This window comes from Mizuhopecten yessoensis, unplaced genomic scaffold, assembly GCF_002113885.1.
Source record: "Mizuhopecten yessoensis strain PY_sf001 unplaced genomic scaffold, ASM211388v2 scaffold4947, whole genome shotgun sequence".
NCBI classification, from domain to species: Eukaryota; Metazoa; Mollusca; class Bivalvia; order Pectinida; family Pectinidae; genus Mizuhopecten; species Mizuhopecten yessoensis.
The window spans coordinates 1,244,353-1,268,200 of record NW_018405801.1 but is presented as its reverse complement, the minus strand read 5'-3'; the positions used below and the strand labels follow the sequence as shown (position 1 = coordinate 1,268,200).

The following is a 23,848-nucleotide window of genomic DNA, read 5'->3' as shown; positions in this document are numbered from 1 at the left end:
TTTTAATTAATTCCAGTCATTATCTTGTATATTTATTTTTCTAGGCGTATGTTATGCAAGTTATATTTGTGAACCAAATTCTAAATTAATCATAAACTGGTTATTTACAACAAAAAGGTTTTTTTATGTGCGAAGGTTATATATATTAATTCAAATCCTTCTTGCAGAACAGAGTTGCACAGAATATTAATTATGATAAAACTTGAATATGTATGCTTAATTAATAGAGTATTAATGTAAAGAACCGTAACTGACGTATTCCATCCTCAGACGGTTCCTCATGTGTATGATATGTCTGGAATTAATAAAAAATAAATAAATATGAAAATGAAAAAAAATAAAAAAAAATAAAAATTAACAACATTTTAATCTTAGTTGTTTTTTGTTATGTTAAATAGTGCAACAAAACAAGTTCAGTTTCTGAACTTTAATTATCAAGCCTGACATAAATATACATAATTTAATTCACAATGTTTATATGAATAGGCGTAACAGTAATTAGCAGAAATTTATGTATTTGCGTATTAGTAATTAGCATTGCATATTTGTTTAATTTACAATTAGCATTGCTTATTTTTGTATAGGCATATCAATAATAAGGAGAAGTAGATGGGGGTATGAATAATTAACAATTTAGCAATGAATAGTGGAATCATAGAATGCCCTTGGCGAAATGTGTTAATAGCGATATACACATGTTCAGGGGTATCAGTAGTTCTGACAGACTACGCTACTTTTTAGTGAGTATTGGCTTTGGGTTTTTGATGTTTGAGACACTGTCGTATATTTATCCATATTACATATTTGTGCTGAACAGTTGAGCGACATATCTTCTCGTGAAAAAAAACCTTCTTAAAAGTAAAGTTTTATAACAAATTCACTCAAAACATATATATGGCAAAAGTCCTTAACCTGCAAAGGTAATAGAAATAAAATATTGTTAAGTTCAAATCTATATGTGTGCGTGTATTTAAATCAGCATTAATTATTTAATGCTATATGTACTGCATTCATTCAAATTATTTTTCAATGCAATAATGTTATATCAATTTACAGTTCCAAAGAATGACATCATTCGTTTACAGGTGCAGGTCCATGTACACCCGATCGAATAAAATAGATACGTTACAGCAGTCCTCATCACGGCACGTGACAATTAACGCTATGATGTCATAGTCGTCTCAAATCAACCACGTAATGTAAGTGCACGGTTTGTGGTATCGAATGTACCTAAAATGCGGAGCCATTACGCCATATGACAATGTTAGGCTATAGCGTCATAAATATCCATCTAAAATCAAGGTAACAAATATGCTAAGCAGGTAGCACATGTATTCCATAATCGATGCCACCATGATGATAATTCATGTTGAGTTTGTATACAGTATTTGATTCAATAAAATATCTGTGAAATGAAATGCCATCATGATGCGTGGCATTTTGATACTTTGTAATTCATAACAATCTAGATATCAACTTGACAGATATATCCAGCAGTGTAGCTACATGCTTCTGAATACCACTTGTACGAAACATCCGACGCCATCACAGCACAAGTTTCTGACAATAGTGAATCGTCTGCTGCATCGAAATCGTTGTATGTGAGTATTACTGAATCCCTCCACACCCATTGATTGGTTGCCGTGTTTAATGTTGCTCCTATGTAAAATCCAACGAAACTAGGACCTACAAAGATTAAGCATAACATGTAGCACGCTAAATGTGGAAACATAACAAACCGAAATTAAGTCCTACAAAGATTAATCAAATAACGTTACACGCTAACTGTTGAAAAATCACAAACAGAATCTAAGTCCTACAAAGGTTAACTGATTCGGCCCTGAAATTTCATAATGAACTATTCCAACATTTGAATCGGAAGAGTTCATATGTGTCTTCAGGGGTGAATGAATTACGCAAATAATATTACTTGTTAACTTACACAACAGTCAGACAATAACTTATCTGAAATAACAATGTATTTCTTTCAAACGGTATCATGTCTTTTTATCACTTCTCAGTTTCTTCAAGCTTGTTTGTTGTGAAAATAAGATTTTTCTGGAGTTCAAACCCAAGCGTGAATTCGGGACAACTTGTCTGCTGGGCAACATGGCTAAAACTGTAACCTGATTTGATTTATATTATCGTGCAGCAACTACTGCAATGTATGAAAATGTATTGTTTATTCAGAGAAGATAGTTATATAGTTTCGAGCCATAGTCGTAGAAAGCAAAGTTTACTTTACAATGAAATAAAGCGGCGCTGTTTCGCCTTAACGTCTAGTATGCAAACTGTTATTAATACGACAGATCACTTACTACCTTAAACAAACCTTGATGGTAGCCTAAGAACGAACGGGTTTCAGAGCGTAAATTTAATAAAATACTATATTTGTCAACTGCGCACTTATCGCTTTTTATTCTGTTGCTTTAAAAAAGAAAAACCTTAAGCTTCATAAAATGGCGTTAATTCGCGGAGAAAAAAGGTAAAAATCAATGCTTTATATGCCATGAAAAAATATAAAACGATAACTTCACAACGCAACTAATGAAATGAAATGGCATTTTTTTCGCATTTTCACCCTTTGACCTAGAAAGCAATCGGTATGTGCGGCAACAAAGCGCCGTTTCAAAATATGAAATGGCGATTTTACCGCATAGTAGTGACAATTAAACGAAAAAAATATCTAATAAGCAAAACTTGCCCTAATTTGTCAGTATTATATTGATTTTTCAATGCTTTGACTCCTACCAGCTGTAGACGTGGAGACATGTTCATATGTTGCCAGCATCCCACTAAGGTTTCCGCACCACTTTCCGTCAGCACATATCTTATTGCAAGTTAAGTCCGGAAATGATGTAGCAGCAGCCTGAAGATCTCCACAGTAACACTCTATCTGAATCTAAGAAATGTAGCACCAGGAAACATATATTCAATTACAATATTGAGGAGATCGATGATACTTTTAATAATGATTAAGCAACTATAACTGAACTCATCCTAATTAATTGGACCAGGAACTACCTAATCCGCCTATTCACTCCATTACTAACCAATCAATAAAGGGCATTTACCAATCAATCATCAACCCGTTTAAACATTTAACATCGTATATCTAATTTATAAAACAATTGTAAACAGATAACGCTTATTCTACCACTCTTTAACGACCATCATTTCTTTCATACACCAATCACCAATCCTTGAATACCTCAATCACTACCCAATACATACACTCAATCTGTAATGCTAATGCAACCCGTCTATACAAAAACATACTTTTCGATCAAATACATTAAATATTAGCTTGCATTGAATGAATAACAGTGATAATGATAAGAGCAATGTTAAGTATTTTTATTAATGTTTTCCGGATCCGCCAAGAAAACAGAGGTTAATGTTTTTCAATGCTACCGCTAGGAATCGAACCTGGACAATCTTGTTGACGTTCTACCAAATGAGCTAAAGTGACTTTTCTTTAACTAAGTCGGTAAGAAGCAGTCAATACCTGATAAACTAAGACCATCTCTATAATACATATCAACTTACCTCAAGCAGGGTGTGCGTCTTACCCAGCGGTTGACAGATAGCAAAACACATCTGCACTGTCATCGCTATATTGGTCAACTCTTTTTTAATGTTAACAACATGGCCGGTAGAGTAGCATCCTTTTAGTACTGGTTCCACAGTCGTTTCCTGCACTGCAGCAGGTGCTTTTGCTAGTAGGGTATCATAGATATGTATTCATTTATAGTATGTGTAAGGTAATGTAAGAAATAAAATAAATCAGAAGGGCTTGGTTTGGGTTATTGCATTCCCACAACAACGTTACTTTCTTAAAAACCAATCATGAAGCTTGTTTATATAACCAGTACCTTAGATACTTGAGTGCTTGTTTTTTAAGATTTTGATTCTTTTAGGGAGTTGCGTCCATTTCCGATCTCTAATTATAAATGATATCAGAAGTTCTGCTTCATACTCTATTGACTAATATTATACTGAAGCTTGGTACAAATTACCAGTACCCAATAAAAACGTGGTTTGGATAAAACAAAAGTGTTGTGGGTTATGGAAGTTATGCCAATATTCCGATTTCTGTCAATAAATATTATATTCTTGGACGATATAACTGTGCACATGATCGGTACTTTATAAAGTTTTGCGTAAGCGGTGTATTTTTTTCATTTCAACTTTTTCTATTGGAGTTATTCCCTTAAGTTTAATACAACGTCGGAGAAGGGATATAAATGAAACAGTTCTTGTTGAGTTGACATGAGAACAAATGTAAATAACATTTTGTCTTGTCAACACACTAAATCGAAACTCCATGTCAGGAAAAGACAAAACCAACTTCTGGTGGTTTTGTCTTTTCCTGACTTGGATTTTCGATTTAGTGTGTTGACAATGTGTTATACACATCAAAACTGAAAAGAAAATATCATTGATATCAACAAAAATCAAAGTAATAGTAGTTATTGTATCCAATTTAAATGTATATTATATTAAAAATTCGCTGATGTTGCTAAGGTTATATTGTCCACGTTAACATTATTTTACTTACTTGACAACAGGTTGAGAGTGGCAACCACAACATCCTGTTTCTTTTGACTATCCAGAATTGCTAGAGCGGAAGTCTTCGCAGCGCATGCGCTATCTGCAAGAGTCTTGGTGAGAAGGTCCGATTCTGCCCGATAGCAAAATCCAGCATCTCGCTGATGGACGAAGCCATTGTAGACATCACATTTCGGATCTGTACAGTAATTGAAAACACAGAGATTTTAAACAGTCTACGCATAACAAAGTATTTTTTTAACAAAGACGGTGTTGATTTTGGCACCAACAACTTTGGTAAAGTAGTAGAGAGCCAATTGATAAATAAAAAAGATAATCAAGCAAAACGCAAAATAACAAAAACATCTTGCATTGATGTGTCATTATATTCATTTGATCAACATAGATGCAGCAATAAAGTCCATGCTAGTCATAAAATAAAATAAAATAAAAAACATTTTTTTTTACAGCTTCATCATTAGTAACAATAAATCAAAATTAAAAATAAATAAACAAATAAATGAAATAGACAATTAACAATTATATAAACAAATTAATATAAAGCACTATCATTCTGTGTTACATGATCAACGCAGATGCAGCATTAAAAAAAATTCCTTGTCTTAAAGTTGAAAACAAAAGCTTAATTAATAGATAAGAAACTCGACAACAAATATGAATTAATGTACAATCTAAAAATTATTTACATGTCATACGGTCAACATAGAAACAGAATTCAAGCAAATTCGAATTAAAAACTACATTGACCGTTCATATATCAGACAGAGTTTCAAGCCAAGCAGTTCGAATGTTGTGCCTACAGCACATATAACTACAAATATCATGTACGGACTAAAAATAAACTTTTGTCCCGTAATATGGAAAGGACGTTAAATTATCAAACCACAATTCGAAGAGAGTGCATTAAACATGATTAACATATCAATTATATTTTTTTCCTGGAATCTGTTTTACTTAATAAAAGTTAAAACTCTTGCAAAATAATATCCGAAAGACTTAACATATTACGCCTAACATCGATTGTTAGGAACCATTGCTTTACCAATAACCGATGTGAGTGCCAAATATCCACGGTAATTTGTGAGTTAAAATCTTATTGAATTAAGGATCCCCGTACCATTGCCAAAATGTGCATCCATGAAACCGATTTCACCAGCATAACAGCGCAGCTAGACTGGGATTCGAACCCTTGACTTCATAAAGTTATACTGTCGCTCTTACCAAATGAGCTACCTAATAAAATGAAGTGTCTTAGACAAAGTGTGGTCTAGTTATATCGAAACGAAAGGGGAGGTTAGGTGTATAAAGAAAAAACCAAAGGCGGTGGGACAGGGACCCTTAAGATATTTAAGTCATAGTCTCGCTCAGAAGGTTGGCGCTTCTGTCGTAACGGACAAATATTGCGAATAATTGATGTCCTGTTTACAAGGGGTTCAATTTATTTAAAAGATAATGTGGCTTTAGTATTCCGTCTCTACGTTACATTTTCCGGTTGAATTCATATCGATTATTCAATGGAGTTCTCTTCGATTTAACAGAAAATTGATTCCACGTGGTGCTACCCCTTTCTCTTTCCTGTTTGGATACATTTACAACTTACTAAGACCTTTCGCAGAACACAATCTAGAGTATCCCAGAAAATGTTTGCCGCAGTTTAATTTTCGCCTTTTTCGCCCTCCCCAATGTGGGCGAATCTATCATAACAGCAATTACTAGTTCACAATATACAATATAAAGTAACATGCGTTCCAGATAAGGTTACCCGATCGCTTTCCTGCGTTCATTCATTGACTTATATTTTTCAATATTGACAGAGAATAAATTGAATAGATACCTATCATTCATTTCAGTATGTTCGACCTTGTTGATTAAGTGTGTAATATCAGTTCAAATCAATTTATTTCCGTAAGTTTTACAACTTATAGGATTTTTTCAACAAATAATTTCATATAAGTACAACATATAATTACATATTACTGGCACATTCATCACAAATCAGCAGCAACAACAACAGCATCGCAATCATAATTCATCGCTTTCATCATTATCATTATCATCATCATCATCGTCGTCGTGGCCGTCGTCGTCGTCTTATAACTCATCATCATGAAATAATCATCTCTTTAAATCAACATCAAATACTACAACATCATCCGTCAAAGTACAACAACATGAAATAATTACCATTTTAACGTGAATTTCATAAAACTGGTACATTTTTCACAAATCAACGATATTATTTAAATCACTACCACTGTCATCATCATCATCATCATCAACAACAATAAAAAACAACAACATTGAGCATTTACCATGAAAGATTGTACGAACAAAACATGGACATGATACGATTGAGTAATACAAACTTAGGTAGAACAAACTTATAAGTTAAACAATGCTTCGTTTGTTAGCTTCAATAATAAATTTACCTAACAAATTCAGTTCTTTTACATTGTGTGTATTTACTAATTCGATAAGTTTGAATACGGATGGTTTTTGCCAGTAATATTTTGTAATATATTTTCTCCTTAGATCTAGATGACATGGGCAGGTACATGTAAATAAAAAATGAATTCATCTTCTATCTCTATTAGGTCACAGTTACTGCAATATCTATTATTCCTTGCAACATTCCTGTATCTTCCCGTTTCTATTGCAAGATTGTGAGCTGACATACGTAGTTTGGTAATCATAATTCGACGTTGTTTTGGTATAAACTTTGTTAAATAATATTGCAACATCACGGTATATACCATGTATCTAAAGAGATCACATTTACTTGAGATGGCCAACGAGTTTGTTTTGCCTGATCATCTATGCGCTGTTTAATAATAGGTAGTAGACAGATGTCGGTAGCTGCCTGCCTTAACCATATATGTCCAAACCCTAGTTCTAATAATTGATGCTTTATGAATAATAACCAATTTCGTTTTGGGTTTTCCCTCCAAATTTCTTTTAATAAGAACTGATATGCTTCTTTTAGAATACAATTTTCACAATTTAACAACTTAAACGTAGATTTTTTAACACAAAGTATATTTTTACAAAATTCCATATGAACCCTTTCTATTTCAACTCCTTTATAACTACCCCATATTTCACAGCCATAATATAATACACTACTCACATATGTGTCAAAGAGGTGTAGCATAGTTTTGATGTTCAAATGAATGTGTTTACATTTAGATCGTAAGGCAAAAAGCGCTGTACGACCTTGCTCTGCTACATGTTTAACCATGAAACTGAATTTGTTATTAAATCTAAACAGAACCCCCAGATAACAGAATTGATCCACAATTGAAATTTTGTTGCCGTTATACACCCAGCTTTCTGATTCTCTAATAATTCCACTATTTCTGAAAACCATAATTTTGGTTTTATCGGTATTAACTGTTAATTTCCACTTATTCGAATACTCACTTAGATTGTTCAAGAGGCTTTGTAAACCTTCGTTGACTCAGAAAATAAAACTAAATCATCTGCATATAGAAGAAGAAATAAACTCAATTCCCCAAAATCATAATGGGATGCTCCATTTTCTATAAAACTATTTTCAAAGTCATTTAAAAACAAAGAAAAAAGTAACGGGGATAAAATTTCCCCTTGCATCAATCCAACATTATTAGAAAAAAAGTTCGAACATTTGCCATTAACTAAAACACAAGATTTAACTAAAGAGTATAAAGACTTAATTGTAGACAAACATTTACCTCGAACACACAGTTTTGTTAACTTGCACCACAGGCTTACTCTATCTACGAAATCAAATGCCTTGCGGAAATCTACGAAACAACAATATAACCTCTTTCTTTCAGATAGCGTTTTCGAAATTATAGTTTGCAAAGCGAAAATAGCACCCACAGTGCTTACCCCTGGACGGAATCCAAATTGTCAATATCATATGACGGTATGATTCCATAGATGAAACGATCGAGTCCTGTGTTTATTGCCGTCAACCTTTTCATGTCATAACAGTGAAACAGGTTGAACAAATTACTCGATAAATCAAATACATAAACTACAGGTATGTTTTTCTAGATGAAAGCGTTATAATTACATTTTCCCTGTGTGCTCATTCATGAGTGTAATTAGATTTCCTGATACTTCAAACTGTGGCTACACACCGGCACTGTTGGCCTCTCGTGGATCCTTTCATAACGCATCCGATATGATATTAATTTGTTTCTGACAGAATGACAACACGATTATGCTTGTTCCTGTTTCATCAAAACTGCATTGTTAACTGAAATGTTACACAAGGCATTTGTGTCCCGCTGCCGGATCTAAATCCAAGCGTGCAAGCTATTACCGTAAATATCTTTATTCCTTTTCGGTGGTGTTACATTTGCGTTTCATTGAAAAAATACAACTTTACACACAGTTGAGTAAAACGTCGTTAGATCGTTATGTTGAGTTCTTGAGTACAACTGAGTAAATTTCTTGCTCCAAATATTTGAAGTTCTTAGCTTTTATAACAGCCATATCGGGATAAAAGATAAGTGACGCTCGATTTGGTTTGGTTTGGTTTTGTTTTGTTTAACAATCTATTAACAGCTAAGGTCATTTAAGGACGTGCCTGCATGTGTGTTGTGTAAGCGTGCATGTGTGTATGCGTGCCGGATACAGGGTATGTTGGTGTACTTGCCTCCTTGTGATAGCGCGGATCTGATACCAACTTTATAGTGCTATCTCACCTAAATACCATGCCGAAGCCACGCACACCTAGCACAACATTCTGTCGGGTTACATTTTACTTACAACGAGTGAGGCCGTTGTTGCCATTCCCCTAAATGCTGAACGTTAAGCAGGAAATAACAACTACAATTTTAAGGACTTTGGTATATCCCTGTCTGGGGACAGCGACGCTCGGTTGTCATCTACAGAATATATTTATAAAAACAAACGCTGATTATATAGCACATTGGGAGACATTTGTATGGTTCGAATAAGCGGTTGACCAAGGGTAGGATAAACGGACATGGTTTGTGGATCAGTTGATATGAGAATGCTAAGTTCCTTATTGAATGATATTAATTAAAATATTTCTGTAAAACTGAGGAAGTTCTAAATGGTGTTTTGCAGGTCGTTTAAACAGTGCATAATAGCAACATAGGATTTATTAATATATATTACATATGCGTTGTAAATATCTCCGTCAGCATTTAAAATATATTACGGAAATCATGAAATTTAGGGCAAAAAACATCGTACATGTTGGAGGGGGGNTACACGTGTTGGTCATAAGTAAGTAAATATCGTCATACGCGGCTGTACTAAAGTCTGTAGTGCTCTTGATTGCACATTTTGTTGATTTATCTTTGACGTTGTTATATTTTTCACAAAGTACTCGTCATTAAAGTGTTATCGCTGAACGCTTTTCTTTGAACATAAACATTCCATTATATGCGACCGATGATGTTTCTTCGGTTTGGTATGAAATATAGTGGTTGACGGAGTGGAAAAATCGAAAGCCAAAATTAAAAGAACAATTTTGCGGAGAGAATATTCAGAATTTTTGAGTTCATCAAAATCAATATTTCACTAATTTTACTTATAATGTAAAGAATGTCCCAATACGGCATTATCCCTGATTCTTTGGTAGCAACAAGGTTGGTTATTGGCCTTGTTAAGCAGCTAGCACAGCCAACAATGAAACATTGTTCTCGTGATTCTTGCTAGGATTCGAAATTAAGCTAGCTTTATTAGGAAGATAACAATATAGAAGCATGATAAGCTAGTGTTTTCGTCTTTCGACAAAATGGAAAGGTGTAAGTAGGGTTTTTAGGTTAATCAAGCTAATCTAGTCATTTTTATTCCAGAAAAAAATCGTCTAATGTTTTCAAATAAGGATCTAGTGATTGAAAGCTTTGTCTGCAATCAAAACCACAATTTTTTTATGCAGTGTGGTTTGGACAATGAGATCACTCAGGAAATATAGACTATTTTATTCATTCATTCGTTATCAATTTTTTTCTTTCTTTCGACCAACATACATGAAACCATGAAGAATATTATCAATACCATAGACAACGTTGGGGGTTTTACCATTAAGGGATTGGAAGCTTTCGGTATGATAGTCTTTGTATGGTATGGAAGTTCTTAAGTCCTATTAGCAATAAACACACCGTATGTCTTAAAAGGTTCACTTCCGCCTTTCGAAATGTTTAAAAATCTGACGCGTCTGAAAAGTGAATATGGATTTTGAATCCTTCTGTCAGAGCTTTAGACAAAGATTGTGCATTTATTTTAATGTCGTTGAGTACAATTCGTGAGGAACTTGATACAATGTTAATGTGCACTTACCCCCGACTGCTCTGTAATAGTGCCACCCTGCTTCACTCACGAAGGAGTCGGTGTTATAGAAGACATTTTCGTGAAGCCTGCATGTCTTGGTTACCGTATTGTAGAAAACGCTCATACAAGAAATGTTCCGGAGACAAATTTCCACACAAATCATGACGAGGCGGATATTAACTCTGGCCTCCATGAAGTTCTCGGTGCTGTATCCTCCCGCCAAACTACCATCCTCATACGCAAACATCTGAGCAATGGTCGACATGGCCACAAAGTGTCGACCTTAAAAAAGAACATTTTTAATCGTTAAAATAAGTAATTGTCAATGAAATTATGAAAAATATAAAGAGGAAGTTCTGTGTACGTTGTGCTTGTAATTTCATGTGATTTATAACATGACGTTTGGAAAGAAGTCTTCCTTGATTTGTCAAACCTTTGCAAAATATTCAACCATTCACTCAAAGCCACTAGTAATGTTAATATTGCTAGTATGTTATATTGAGTCTTACCCTATAACTGATCAGTAACTTGTTTATAAATATAAACACAGCAATTGATAGTTGGAATCCAGAGCCAGTTCCTGAGCGAACAGTTTTGGTAAGATGTTTTTTTTTAAATTTGTATATTTTAATTCAATCAAAGTCAAAACTCATTGGCAGCTTTCAGCCAAATTATTGAAGAGATCATCTTTTAACAATTTCACTCCATGTTTTATCTTACCTTTATGAACTGGTCCCTCCCCAATCCGTTATATGTCCTTGCACGTGAACCGTAAGCTCCGGAATGCCACAATGTAGTTCTGGTGGAGTGTTTGGGTCGATATTAGCACTCCTCTCCGACCCTGAGAAACTAATGTAATGCCTAGCTGGCGCACTGTTGATGACTATTCGTGTCTCCGACCCTGAGAAACTAATGTAATGCCTAGCTGGCGCACTGTTGATGACTATTCGTGTCAGCGAACAGCTCTTGTGTTGTGAAACAAGCCACAGTAATATTTGTTTACGTAGTAAACACAATTAGTTCATATACATGTACGAAATATCAAACCAAGGTCGAGATTTTCACATGAGTGGAACGATTTTTATTTTATAATTATGGATGTTAAAAGAATATGTATTATTGATTTGAATGATGAACGAAAGACACACTTTAGAAAGCACTTTTATACTTTGATAATAGGTACAGTATGCCAAAATGAATGGCACTGCAATTTTCGTCCTTCTAGACTGACCGTTGATGCATGCTAGGGGCCAAAAAGATGGAAAGTAAATTTCTCTAAACTTATATGGAAACAGAGAGTGAGGTTGTGAGAAAGCTTTTAACAATAGCACCACCTTAGGATCTATCCCCACTTTGGCAAATACATCAGCAGATATTTAAATGTTATAACGTATTATACATTGAATAACACACAAATATATATATATATATATATATATTTATCCATCAGTTTATTCTATTGTGTGGTTCCCTATTTTAAAGGCATAATGGGTTTTTTTATAACTTTTTGACTTGTTTGGATTAACAAATATGGCCTTTGCAAGCAGCTTATATCTTTCTCAAATCCCTGGGGAGCCGGTGCTGCCATTTTGGTGCTCACAGCTACCATTCAACAATTCTAGCACTGCCCTACCACGTACTCATTTACAGCTGAGTAGACTGGAACAAGCGAAGTAAAGTATCTTTGTCAAAGATACAGTATCTTTCTCAAAGATACCACACAGTGCCGTGACGTGAACCCGCAACTCTTTGGTTATGAGCCCGGCGTCCTACCGCTAGACTACCGTGCCTCTTAACAAACGGTAACCCCTGGACATGTACATCATGTAGCCTTATAAGAGGCCGCTGGTTGGCTATTTGTTTATGCGGCATATGATTGTACCGACTCCGACAGGTTACACGGCGATTGTCTAAAGTATCTCGCCGTGTTAAACAAATGTAACATACTAAAATGATTTCCATTAGAGTTATTGTTTAATATCCTCCACCATCATCCTGAATAACCAAGGTGAAATCATTGGAACAGTAACCCTTTGTTTTACTCCGACGTCACAGCTATACTAGCTAGAGAATATATATATATAGTCTGTTTACACTGGAGGTCTGACAATACACAGAGGTGGTAATGCAGAACACACATATGTTTTGGACTTTCACTAGTTAAGATTTTACAAACTGGTTCAATACGTAACAAAATTTCATAAATAAAACCCTTATGTAGCCGTATACAATTTACACACACGGACCACACACACAAATCATAATTTCCCGCGCTTTTTCTGAGTGGGCTCGGCTTTTCCCCGATGGGTAAACTGGAATTAAATCATATCGGTATATCAATTAATCGACTATTTATTTTTACTAAACACAATAAAAGGACAATTTTTTGATAGCTAAAACATGTAAAATGTTAATAAAGATCATCACAGCCAGTCGAGATCACGAGAAAAAACGTAAACATTATATTTCGGAATACCTCTTAAGTCACCGAGTTAAGATAATGAACATCAACGAGGTGTTCCGAGTACTAGTAATGGCAGTCAGCTGACAAGTGCGTGTTCATGTCCAATAATACAAAGCTAACACGTTGCTTACTATCTGGAATGTTTGGCTTCCTGTAACCTTTCATCATGTGGCTGAAGCCAGAAGAAATTCTGCTGGCAAATGCTCTCTGGTTTGTGCTTTGTAATATTGTTGACATCAATTTTAAAAGTAGCACACCCCCTACCGTCCCAGTCTTGGGCTGACTTACGATTTTCACAAACATTTCCTTCCGTGTATGTATATTTTGGCCACGTGTCTTTTAATAACGAGATGATGTCGTATATTTACATATAAAAGAAACGTTTTTATTGAAACATTATGCTGAATGATATCTACTTTATTGGTTGGTGAAATGTCATCTGCAATGATCTGTTCTGGCCGTAAACCAACAGAATAGATAAACAAAGCAAGGCCAGTGACCCTACCTGTTATCGAAATCATTGTGGCACGGTTGTAGGGATACACATTAGGCCAACCAGTAGAAATGGTTATGTAAATGTCACAGCTTTTTCCTTTAATGGTTAACAAGCTCCACTATCAGGAGTATCCCAGGGCACTGTGATCGGCCCCTTGATGTTCGTGGTGTATATAAATGACCTGCCGGAGGTAGTGAAATCCAACATCCGGTTATTTGCAGTTGACTGCATCATCTATCGAAAAATACATTCTGCCATAGACAGCGTCAATCTACAGGACAATCTCAACACCCTCCACAAGTGTACATGCGATTGGCAGATGGCCTTTAACCCAGATAAGCGCATCATCATGCATGTCAAGTCCAGTAATTTTTATTTAAAAGTCGGTACAGGGTTAAAAAAGGCAACACAAGTCTATGGAAGGCTTTTACAACCAACTATATAACAAAAAAAAAGAGGTTAGCATTATATGAAACATAACAAGCATGCAAATCTTTGACACTGTTAAACACATAAATTAATAAACATATAAAAGATAGGTAGTGTGGTTCCAAAATGAAAATTTCAAGAGAATAACTTCTGTAACTCGTAGACGGAGCATCCAGAAAACCAACTACCACTTGAACAGAACCCAACTTGCAGAGGTAAAGAACAGCCAATACCTTGGTGTCGGCACCAGCAGCCTCTCCTGGCATCATCGAATCAGTGCTAGTCATCATCGAAGGCAGCTAGGTCAGTAGGCTTTCTCCTAAGCAACATCCGCGCCTGTCCAGAGGAAGTTAGGGCAAGAAGGTATACATCCCTAGTTCGTCCCATAATGTATTACGCTGGAGCAGTATGGGACCCCTATCAAGCCCAACGTATCGAGATGATGGAGAGAGTCCTAAAGCAGGCTGCAAGATTTACCGCGCAAAACTACTCCAGAGATGAAGGTAGCATATGACGGCCATACTGCGTCATCTGAGATGGGAACCCCTAGCAGTAAGGAGGGCAAGGTTGTTATACAACATCATCAACAACATTGTGGAAGTGGAGGTCAGCCATAAGATCAGGCAGGCAGATGTAAGGACCTGTGGAGCCACCAGCGGCAGCTTGAAGCAAATCCCGGTCAAGATTGACACCTACATGTTATCAGAACTCCTTTCTTCCCTGAACCATCATAACCTGAAACCACATTCCCAGTAACAACAAGACTGCCCCTTCAGTGGAGTCCTTTCAGTCCTCATTACAACCAGAGGACCTAAAAATAAGATATATTGGCTGGTTGCGAAGGCCCTATAACAACAAATGATAATTTGTCAACCGTTTTGAGACGACCTATTACCTAGGTTGTGATAAAGTATATGAGAACCTCAAGTTATTGTTTTTATTGTTAACTCTTCTAAGCACGATATGTGTTATTTTTGATAACCTTAAAAATCTGTAATAATTTTATTTTTTATTATAATGTACATTTTAAATCATTGTCTGTACTTTTGACTGTAAACCAAATTTCTGTTTTGATAATTCTATTCTTCATTATTATAATTTCATGTATTTTAGGGTGACTGAAAGAGCCAATCCTTTTTTCATCCTGCAGAGAAGAAAGGGATATGGGGGAGGAGGGTTGACCGGTCTCTTGGTTGGCACGCTGGACACTGTCCTAGACAGCAAAGTAGGTCTTGTTCCTCTCTGAATCAAAGGGAAAGAAAACAAAGGCCTGAAATACCTTAAATTAATTTTAATTGTAGTTTATTGGTTTAATACTTTAACAGTATATTTTTTTTATTAAATATAATTATTGGCAATTATCAAATTTTAAAGATGAACTGGATTCTTAAAAAGAAAAAATCTCTCTATGGGGCTTATAAATTAGAAAGATTGCAGAACCTTTCAAAAGTCTTAAAAAAATAAGCAGAAGCAATAGACACTTATTTGAAGTAAGTAAGTAAATCAAAATGAAAGGATTTGAAGCTTGAAGTGAAATTATGAGTAGAGTATTCTTTTATGATCCTTTTTCTCAAATTTCGATCTAAATTACTTTGGAATCCCTGTACCACTGCCAAAATCTGTTACTACACATTGGAAATAGATTTTCCAGCATGACTAGCTTTGATAACCTCAGATTGTTCTGTCTCCCAACTGAGCTACGTACTCTGTCAGTGGAATTACCCTTGCTCAGCGTGTGCTACAGTTATATCAACAATGAAGTTCAGGGGAGGTAACTGCATATAAGGGAAAAAACTAGAGTGAAAAGGGACAGTTGGGATCTGTATGGTCATTTAATTGCAATTCATGAATTGATTTGATTAATTAGTTGACATTTTATTTTTCAGACACCTCCATACAGAATTCTTCACCAACCAAATGGATCCGATGTCAGCTACAGTATGTATTGTATCTCAATTGATGAACCATATATATACATTTATTACAAAACAGTTTCGGGGTGGTCGGGTGGGGCAGTGGATAATGTGCATTCGCCTTTCACCAAGGCAGTAGGGGTTTGATTCGCTGACCGAATGTAAAAGGGTATGGGGGCTCATCTGCCTAGTGACATGGGTTTTCTCCTGGAACTGCGGTTTCTCCTACAATAAGACCCCCCCCCCCCCCCCCCCGCAGGCTAACATCTGCGCCAAAAATAGTGATATATATGAGTAAAAATGTGTTCTAAAATAAATAATTTTTAAATAAAACCGTTTCTGATTCTTATAATGTTGATGAAAAAAGTTGGTAACAGTGTTCCCATAACCTGCCCTTGTGTGGAAATAATATTTCTCATGGTCATAGATTCAAATTATATAAACAGGGTTTTAAGTTGACCTTTGACGTATGGTCCGCGGTGGCCTTCTAAGGCACCAAACCATCTACAATCACAAGCCCTCCACCACTTGGCTGCAATTCGAGGCCTATGTGGGGCAGTCACCAGGTACTGGCCGCAGTTTGGTGCTAGGTACCCAGCTTTCCTCCACCATCAAAGCCTGGCACATCCTTAAATGGCCATAGCTGTTAATAGGACGTAAAACACAAAACAAATCAAACAAAAGCCTTGACATTAAGCAATTTCTGAAGTCAAATAGAATATTCCCTGAACTTTGGAGGGTCAAAACATGTCATATATACCTGTCCTTTGACACCCAACAATCAAAGCTCATTTTGGAAAGTCAAAAATATATTTTTAAGGGTCTGTTGGAGGCCCTTGTAAAAATGTTTAACATTGACAGCTGTTTTATAACTTTCAGCTGTGGCAGTGGCTAACAACAAAAAGGAGATCCATAAAGATTGGGAATGGCTAGAACAGCATTTGATGGAAACTCTAGGTAAGTAATACAAATATTTCAATTATATTTATATATATGATTAACCCAGTGTAATATATGACACCTAGTTTGTAACTATTTAATATTGTTTTTTCACTCTATCTAAAAAAAATATCATGTTGTCAGCTGTTTAGACATAATTTTAAAACAATATTTAATTTCTCAAATATTTGTTTTTGTTATAGAAAACATATATTTAATTATGTTAAAAATGTTAACGAGAAAGTTTTAATGCATATCTATAATTGCCATATTTCTTTGTTTAAAAAAACAAATATTGCTCCATTGATATTATTGAGCTTAAAAAAAAAAAAAAAAGGAAGTGGTTTAAACATTTAATAAGAATTTGTAAGACTGCATACACTAGCAGCCCATAAAATAAATAAAAAAGAAACACTGGCTGTTCTCTTTACCAACTGCACAATGTCAACTTTCCAACTTAGAAGAGAAGTCGATGTGATGTCATCTTGTGTGTGACATCACGACACATACACATTATGTTAATTTATAGAGCAAAATTATTTCAAAAAAACATGAGCTAGATGGATAAAGCAGCAGTTAAATGATAAATTGAGTTTCTGTATATTTTCCACAGGTGCATTTGAGTCTAATGAGGACTCAACAGAGTTTATCAGATGTAAAATAGAAAGTCTGCTAGCCAATGAAGTGAAGCTGAAGGGAGAAGACGGTAAGTTGCGCCCATGATAGACGTATCTTCTCTGTAAAAAATACATATAAACCTTGCATTGCTTTGTAATAATACATTAATTCAGAATTTCTTTTATATGTTTGGATAGGTTTCCAAACACATATCTTCTATTTAAATGTGTGTTAATTTTAAGAATATAATAGCACGGTAGTCTAGTGGTAGGACGCCAGGCTTGTGACCAAAGGGTTTGCGGGTTCGAGTCATGTAACGGCACTGTGTGGTATCCTTGGAAAAGACACTTTACTCCGCTTGTTCCAGTCTACTCAGCTGTAAATGAGTATGTGGTTGGGCATGCAGTGCTAGAATTGTAGAATGCTAGCTGTGAGACGAAATGGCAGCATCGGCTGTTTGCTCCCCAGGAAGTTGACACAAATATTGGCTGGTTGCAAAGGCCCCTATGACCACGGATAATAATTTGTGAACCGCTTTGAGATGACCTACAAACTATATTGTGATAAAGTGGTATATAAGAACCTCAAATTATTATTATTATAGTTAAGATACAGTGTTTTTAAGTCGGTGTCTGAGTGCATGTTATCATGTTCTGTCCAAAGGAAAATAATCTTGAATCATGAAAGATATTTCTTATATTTTGTAGACGATGAAACCAAGAGATATAAAAATGCAACCAGGAAGTTTATGAAACTTTTTAACATGCCCAAGGAGGAAAAGCTAGTCAATTGTAAGTGACCGATACAACAATTCATTCATTTGAAAAAAATATTGATGTGATGTGATTATCTCCCCGATACCCAGCAACTCAATTACTTAACAGAATGTTACCATATTATTTTCAAATTCAAATTTTGGTATCATATTTGAAAACTGTTAAATCTCAGCACAGTTAATTTGATTATAAGTGGAAACGAGAACAGTTGGTAGTTTTTTCGAATGCACTAAATGTACTCTAAAATTTAGAAACAGGTCATTCGGTTTAATATGTCTCACCTGTGCCCTGCTTTGACCATCAATGCACATATCAGAGAAACTAACTTAAATGCAAAAACTCAATGTTGATGGAGATGCTGACAAAGTCAATGGACCATGAAAGGTAGGCCGCATCCAGCATTTGATGCATGGGTTGAGATTTATTACCTTAAAGATGCATCTATGGTCCAAGTTTGGTTGGTCTAGCACTGATACTTTCAGTGAAACTAACTTAAACGCAAAAAACTTAACCTTGTCGCCGCCGAGTATTGCTTCTGCTACTTCATGATGGTGAGACGAACTAGTACTTTTAATCTCTTAGTAAGGTTGTATCTAGATCTGCCAGCATTAGTTGCAGTTAATTGTAAGATTGGCATAGATGGGAATTACTGTCTATAGCATGCTCAGGCAGAGATGCTTTGTTTTGCAATTTAAATATTGAAACAAAAAACAATATCATGTGACCTGACATTTGTTTAGTGTTACTACATTCGTATATTCTGAATTATCATGAACATTTTATCAAATAGCTAGGCAAGGATTATTCAGATATATGTTTAAGTGTTAAAATTACTGATTAATTAAGTGTAATTTTGAATGGTTTCCCTATGATGACACCTTGATTGTAGTTCGAAATAGCAAGAAATTTGACTACGGTAAGTTTAATTCATAAGTTGAATATCAGTAAAGTTATATAAGGAAAAAATTCTGGACTTTGCAATAAGTTCGATACATCGAGAAGTTCAATACATCGAGAAATTTGAATCTTCGAAGTTTGATTTATGGAAGTTTAAATGTATTCTACACCCAATATAATATTTGGCAGTGTATATAGGTATCTTACACAGGTATACTGTAGAAAGTTTAATTAATTGAGCAAGTACTATTAGCCTGGAAAACGTTTTGTTGTAGACTACTCTTGCAGTTACTGGAAGAGTCGTGTGCCACGCCAGGGATGGATGTATCTAAGTGTGAACCATCTGTGTTTCTACTCCTTTCTGTTGGGACGTGAGGACAAGGTCATCATTCGCTGGACAGACATACTGGTCAGTGTCTTAGTGTCTTGCACCATCATCTGGTCAACAACCCCTATGCCTGCCCCCGCATGCATGTCTTCTATATAATTTCGTAAACCATACCACATTTATTCAGTGCTTCTTATTAAGTTCTATTTTCTAGCATATTTTAATGCAAAAATGCTTAGAGAGAAAATGATCCTTTTATTTGCCTCCTACTATATTAGAGTGTCAACCTCTGAAACTACAAATGAGTCAGAAATACCTCAGTCCCAACTACAAATGAGTCAGAAATACCTCAGTTACAACTACAAATGAGTCAGAAATACCTCAGTCCCAACTACAAATGAGTCAAACATACCTCAGTCCCGACTACAAATGAGTCAGAAATACCTCAGTCCAAACTACAAATGAGTCAGAAATACCTCAGTTACAACTACAAATGAGTCAAAAATACCTCAGTCCCAACTACAAATGAGTCAGAAATACCTCAGTCCAAACTCAAAATGAGTCAGAAATACCTCAGTCCAAACTCAAAATGAGTCAGAAATACCTCAGTCCAAACTCAAAATGAGTCAGAAATACCTCAGTCCAAACTCAAAATGAGTCAGAAATACCTCAGTCCAAACTCAAAATGAGTCAGAAATACCTCAGTCCAAACTCAAAATGAGTCAGAAATACCTCAGTCCAAACTCAAAATGAGTCAGAAATACCTCAGTCCAAACTCAAAATGAGTCAGAAATACCTCAGTCCAAACTCAAAATGAGTCAGAAATACCTCAGTCCAAACTCAAAATGAGTCAGAAATACCTCAGTCCAAACTCAAAATGAGTCAGAAATACCTCAGTCCAAACTCAAAATGAGTCAGAAATACCTCAGTCCAAACTCAAAATGAGTCAGAAATACCTCAGTCCAAACTCAAAATGAGTCAGAAATACCTCAGTCCAAACTCAAAATGAGTCAGAAATACCTCAGTCCAAACTCAAAATGAGTCAGAAATACCTCAGTCCAAACTCAAAATGAGTCAGAAATACCTCAGTCCAAACTCAAAATGAGTCAGAAATACCTCAGTCCAAACTCAAAATGAGTCAGAAATACCTCAGTCCAAACTCAAAATGAGTCAGAAATACCTCAGTCCAAACTCAAAATGAGTCAGAAATACCTCAGTCCAAACTCAAAATGAGTCAGAAATACCTCAGTCCAAACTCAAAATGAGTCAGAAATACCTCAGTCCAAACTCAAAATGAGTCAGAAATACCTCAGTCCAAACTCAAAATGAGTCAGAAATACCTCAGTCCAAACTCAAAATGAGTCAGAAATACCTCAGTCCAAACTCAAAATGAGTCAGAAATACCTCAGTCCAAACTCAAAATGAGTCAGAAATACCTCAGTCCAAACTCAAAATGAGTCAGAAATACCTCAGTCCAAACTCAAAATGAGTCAGAAATACCTCAGTCCAAACTCAAAATGAGTCAGAAATACCTCAGTCCAAACTCAAAATGAGTCAGAAATACCTCAGTCCAAACTCAAAATGAGTCAGAAATACCTCAGTCCAAACTCAAAATGAGTCAGAAATACCTCAGTCCAAACTCAAAATGAGTCAGAAATACCTCAGTCCAAACTCAAAATGAGTCAGAAATACCTCAGTCCAAACTCAAAATGAGTCAGAAATACCTCAGTCCAAACTCAAAATGAGTCAGAAATACCTCAGTCCAAACTCAAAATGAGTCAGAAATACCTCAGTCCAAACTCAAAATGAGTCAGAAATACCTCAGTCCAAACTCAAAATGAGTCAGAAATACCTCAGTCCAAACTCAAAATGAGTCAGAAATACCTCAGTCCAAACTCAAAATGAGTCAGAAATACCTCAGTCCAAACTCAAAATGAGTCAGAAATACCTCAGTCCAAACTCAAAATGAGTCAGAAATACCTCAGTCCAAACTCAAAATGAGTCAGAAATACCTCAGTCCAAACTCAAAATGAGTCAGAAATACCTCAGTCCAAACTCAAAATGAGTCAGAAATACCTCAGTCCAAACTCAAAATGAGTCAGAAATACCTCAGTCCAAACTCAAAATGAGTCAGAAATACCTCAGTCCAAACTCAAAATGAGTCAGAAATACCTCAGTCCAAACTCAAAATGAGTCAGAAATACCTCAGTCCAAACTCAAAATGAGTCAGAAATACCTCAGTCCAAACTCAAAATGAGTCAGAAATACCTCAGTCCAAACTCAAAATGAGTCAGAAATACCTCAGTCCAAACTCAAAATGAGTCAGAAATACCTCAGTCCAAACTCAAAATGAGTCAGAAATACCTCAGTCCAAACTCAAAATGAGTCAGAAATACCTCAGTCCAAACTCAAAATGAGTCAGAAATACCTCAGTCCAAACTCAAAATGAGTCAGAAATACCTCAGTCCAAACTCAAAATGAGTCAGAAATACCTCAGTCCAAACTCAAAATGAGTCAGAAATACCTCAGTCCAAACTCAAAATGAGTCAGAAATACCTCAGTCCAAACTCAAAATGAGTCAGAAATACCTCAGTCCAAACTCAAAATGAGTCAGAAATACCTCAGTCCAAACTCAAAATGAGTCAGAAATACCTCAGTCCAAACTCAAAATGAGTCAGAAATACCTCAGTCCAAACTCAAAATGAGTCAGAAATACCTCAGTCCAAACTCAAAATGAGTCAGAAATACCTCAGTCCAAACTCAAAATGAGTCAGAAATACCTCAGTCCAAACTCAAAATGAGTCAGAAATACCTCAGTCCAAACTCAAAATGAGTCAGAAATACCTCAGTCCAAACTCAAAATGAGTCAGAAATACCTCAGTCCAAACTCAAAATGAGTCAGAAATACCTCAGTCCAAACTCAAAATGAGTCAGAAATACCTCAGTCCAAACTCAAAATGAGTCAGAAATACCTCAGTCCAAACTCAAAATGAGTCAGAAATACCTCAGTCCAAACTCAAAATGAGTCAGAAATACCTCAGTCCAAACTCAAAATGAGTCAGAAATACCTCAGTCCAAACTCAAAATGAGTCAGAAATACCTCAGTCCAAACTCAAAATGAGTCAGAAATACCTCAGTCCAAACTCAAAATGAGTCAGAAATACCTCAGTCAAAACTCAAAATGAGTCAGAAATACCTCAGTCAAAACTCAAAATGAGTCAGAAATACCTCAGTCCAAACTCAAAATGGGTTAGAAAGTTTGTGAAACATGTCTGTAGCATTTCCTTTGTCTGTTTTATATATTATTGTATCAAGACTTTTTCTTTTTCAGAAATTAGATATCGGTAACAATGTGTTGTTTCCCGATAGCCTGGTGGTGAAGACAAGAGAAGGGGAGGTAAGTTTTGCTGGCACGGAAACCTATAGAAACCTAAAAATAAATCAAGTTCTTTGATATATCTTGTTTGTGGCATTAAAAAATGATCCAAATTGTTTGATTCAGCTGAATTTGTAATTGTCTCATTATTTAACAAATAGATGAAGTTTAAGTCTTCATTTGAACTATAAGGATAACCCAAACACCTTGATGAATGTACTGTATACCAGGAGATTTTCGCAGCACAGTTTAATTTTCGCCTTTTTCACTCTCCACCATGGGGGCAAATTAATCATCACACTAAATTAAGTACACATGTACAGTATAAAATATATATAGTAATTACATGTGGAGGGCGAAATTAACACTGGGGAATCAGAATTTGATTTCTGAATGGCAAATATTTAGGCGAAAGTTTCATGGTATAAAGCGTTATCCCCTTCACCTAAATTTGATTAATGAATTTTGTAATTTTTCTATTAAAAACATTTCGTTTCAGTACTACTTTTCTATGCTTCTACAAAGTGGGGAGACATTCCGATTGATGGAACAGCTGGCTAATATGGCTATGAAGCAGTGAGTGATTTATATAACAAGTGCCTTTAAATTTAACAATTTACCTCGGTAGTGAAGCGGACATAAAACTTATCAATCAATCAATCAATCATTTAACAATTTCACTTATATTTGCATTTATCAATAAATTATCTCTTGAAATGTACATGCAGTAGACTAGAGATCATAAA

The 23,848-nt window shown here is 35.4% G+C and overlaps 2 protein-coding genes across 2 annotated transcripts in view; one reads left to right on the top strand and one right to left on the bottom strand.

Annotated features, from left to right (window-relative positions):
* Nucleotides 1–411: 411 nt before the first annotated feature.
* LOC110450080 lies at nucleotides 412–11,702 on the bottom strand. Its single transcript, XM_021497329.1, has 6 exons — nucleotides 11,587–11,702; nucleotides 10,876–11,148; nucleotides 4,562–4,750; nucleotides 3,550–3,719; nucleotides 2,752–2,902; nucleotides 412–1,686 (listed from the first exon to the last, which is right to left on the bottom strand). Exons 2-6 carry the CDS (start codon nucleotides 11,129–11,131, stop codon nucleotides 1,466–1,468), a joined length of 987 nt encoding a protein of 328 aa, XP_021353004.1. The 5' UTR covers nucleotides 11,132–11,148; nucleotides 11,587–11,702; the 3' UTR covers nucleotides 412–1,465.
* A 1,666-nt stretch (nucleotides 11,703–13,368) lies between these two features.
* The window catches only part of LOC110450063 (TBC1 domain family member 9-like), a 29,070-nt gene continuing 18,590 nt past the window's right edge, over nucleotides 13,369–23,848 (top strand). Inside the window, exons 1-9 of the mRNA XM_021497302.1 lie at nucleotides 13,369–13,540; nucleotides 15,369–15,480; nucleotides 16,142–16,193; nucleotides 17,048–17,125; nucleotides 17,721–17,813; nucleotides 18,433–18,516; nucleotides 19,674–19,807; nucleotides 23,058–23,123; nucleotides 23,602–23,678. Coding sequence (XP_021352977.1) covers nucleotides 13,497–13,540; nucleotides 15,369–15,480; nucleotides 16,142–16,193; nucleotides 17,048–17,125; nucleotides 17,721–17,813; nucleotides 18,433–18,516; nucleotides 19,674–19,807; nucleotides 23,058–23,123; nucleotides 23,602–23,678 — 740 coding nt within the window. The 5' untranslated portion in view covers nucleotides 13,369–13,496. The remainder of the gene's footprint in view (nucleotides 13,541–15,368; nucleotides 15,481–16,141; nucleotides 16,194–17,047; nucleotides 17,126–17,720; nucleotides 17,814–18,432; nucleotides 18,517–19,673; nucleotides 19,808–23,057; nucleotides 23,124–23,601; nucleotides 23,679–23,848) is intronic.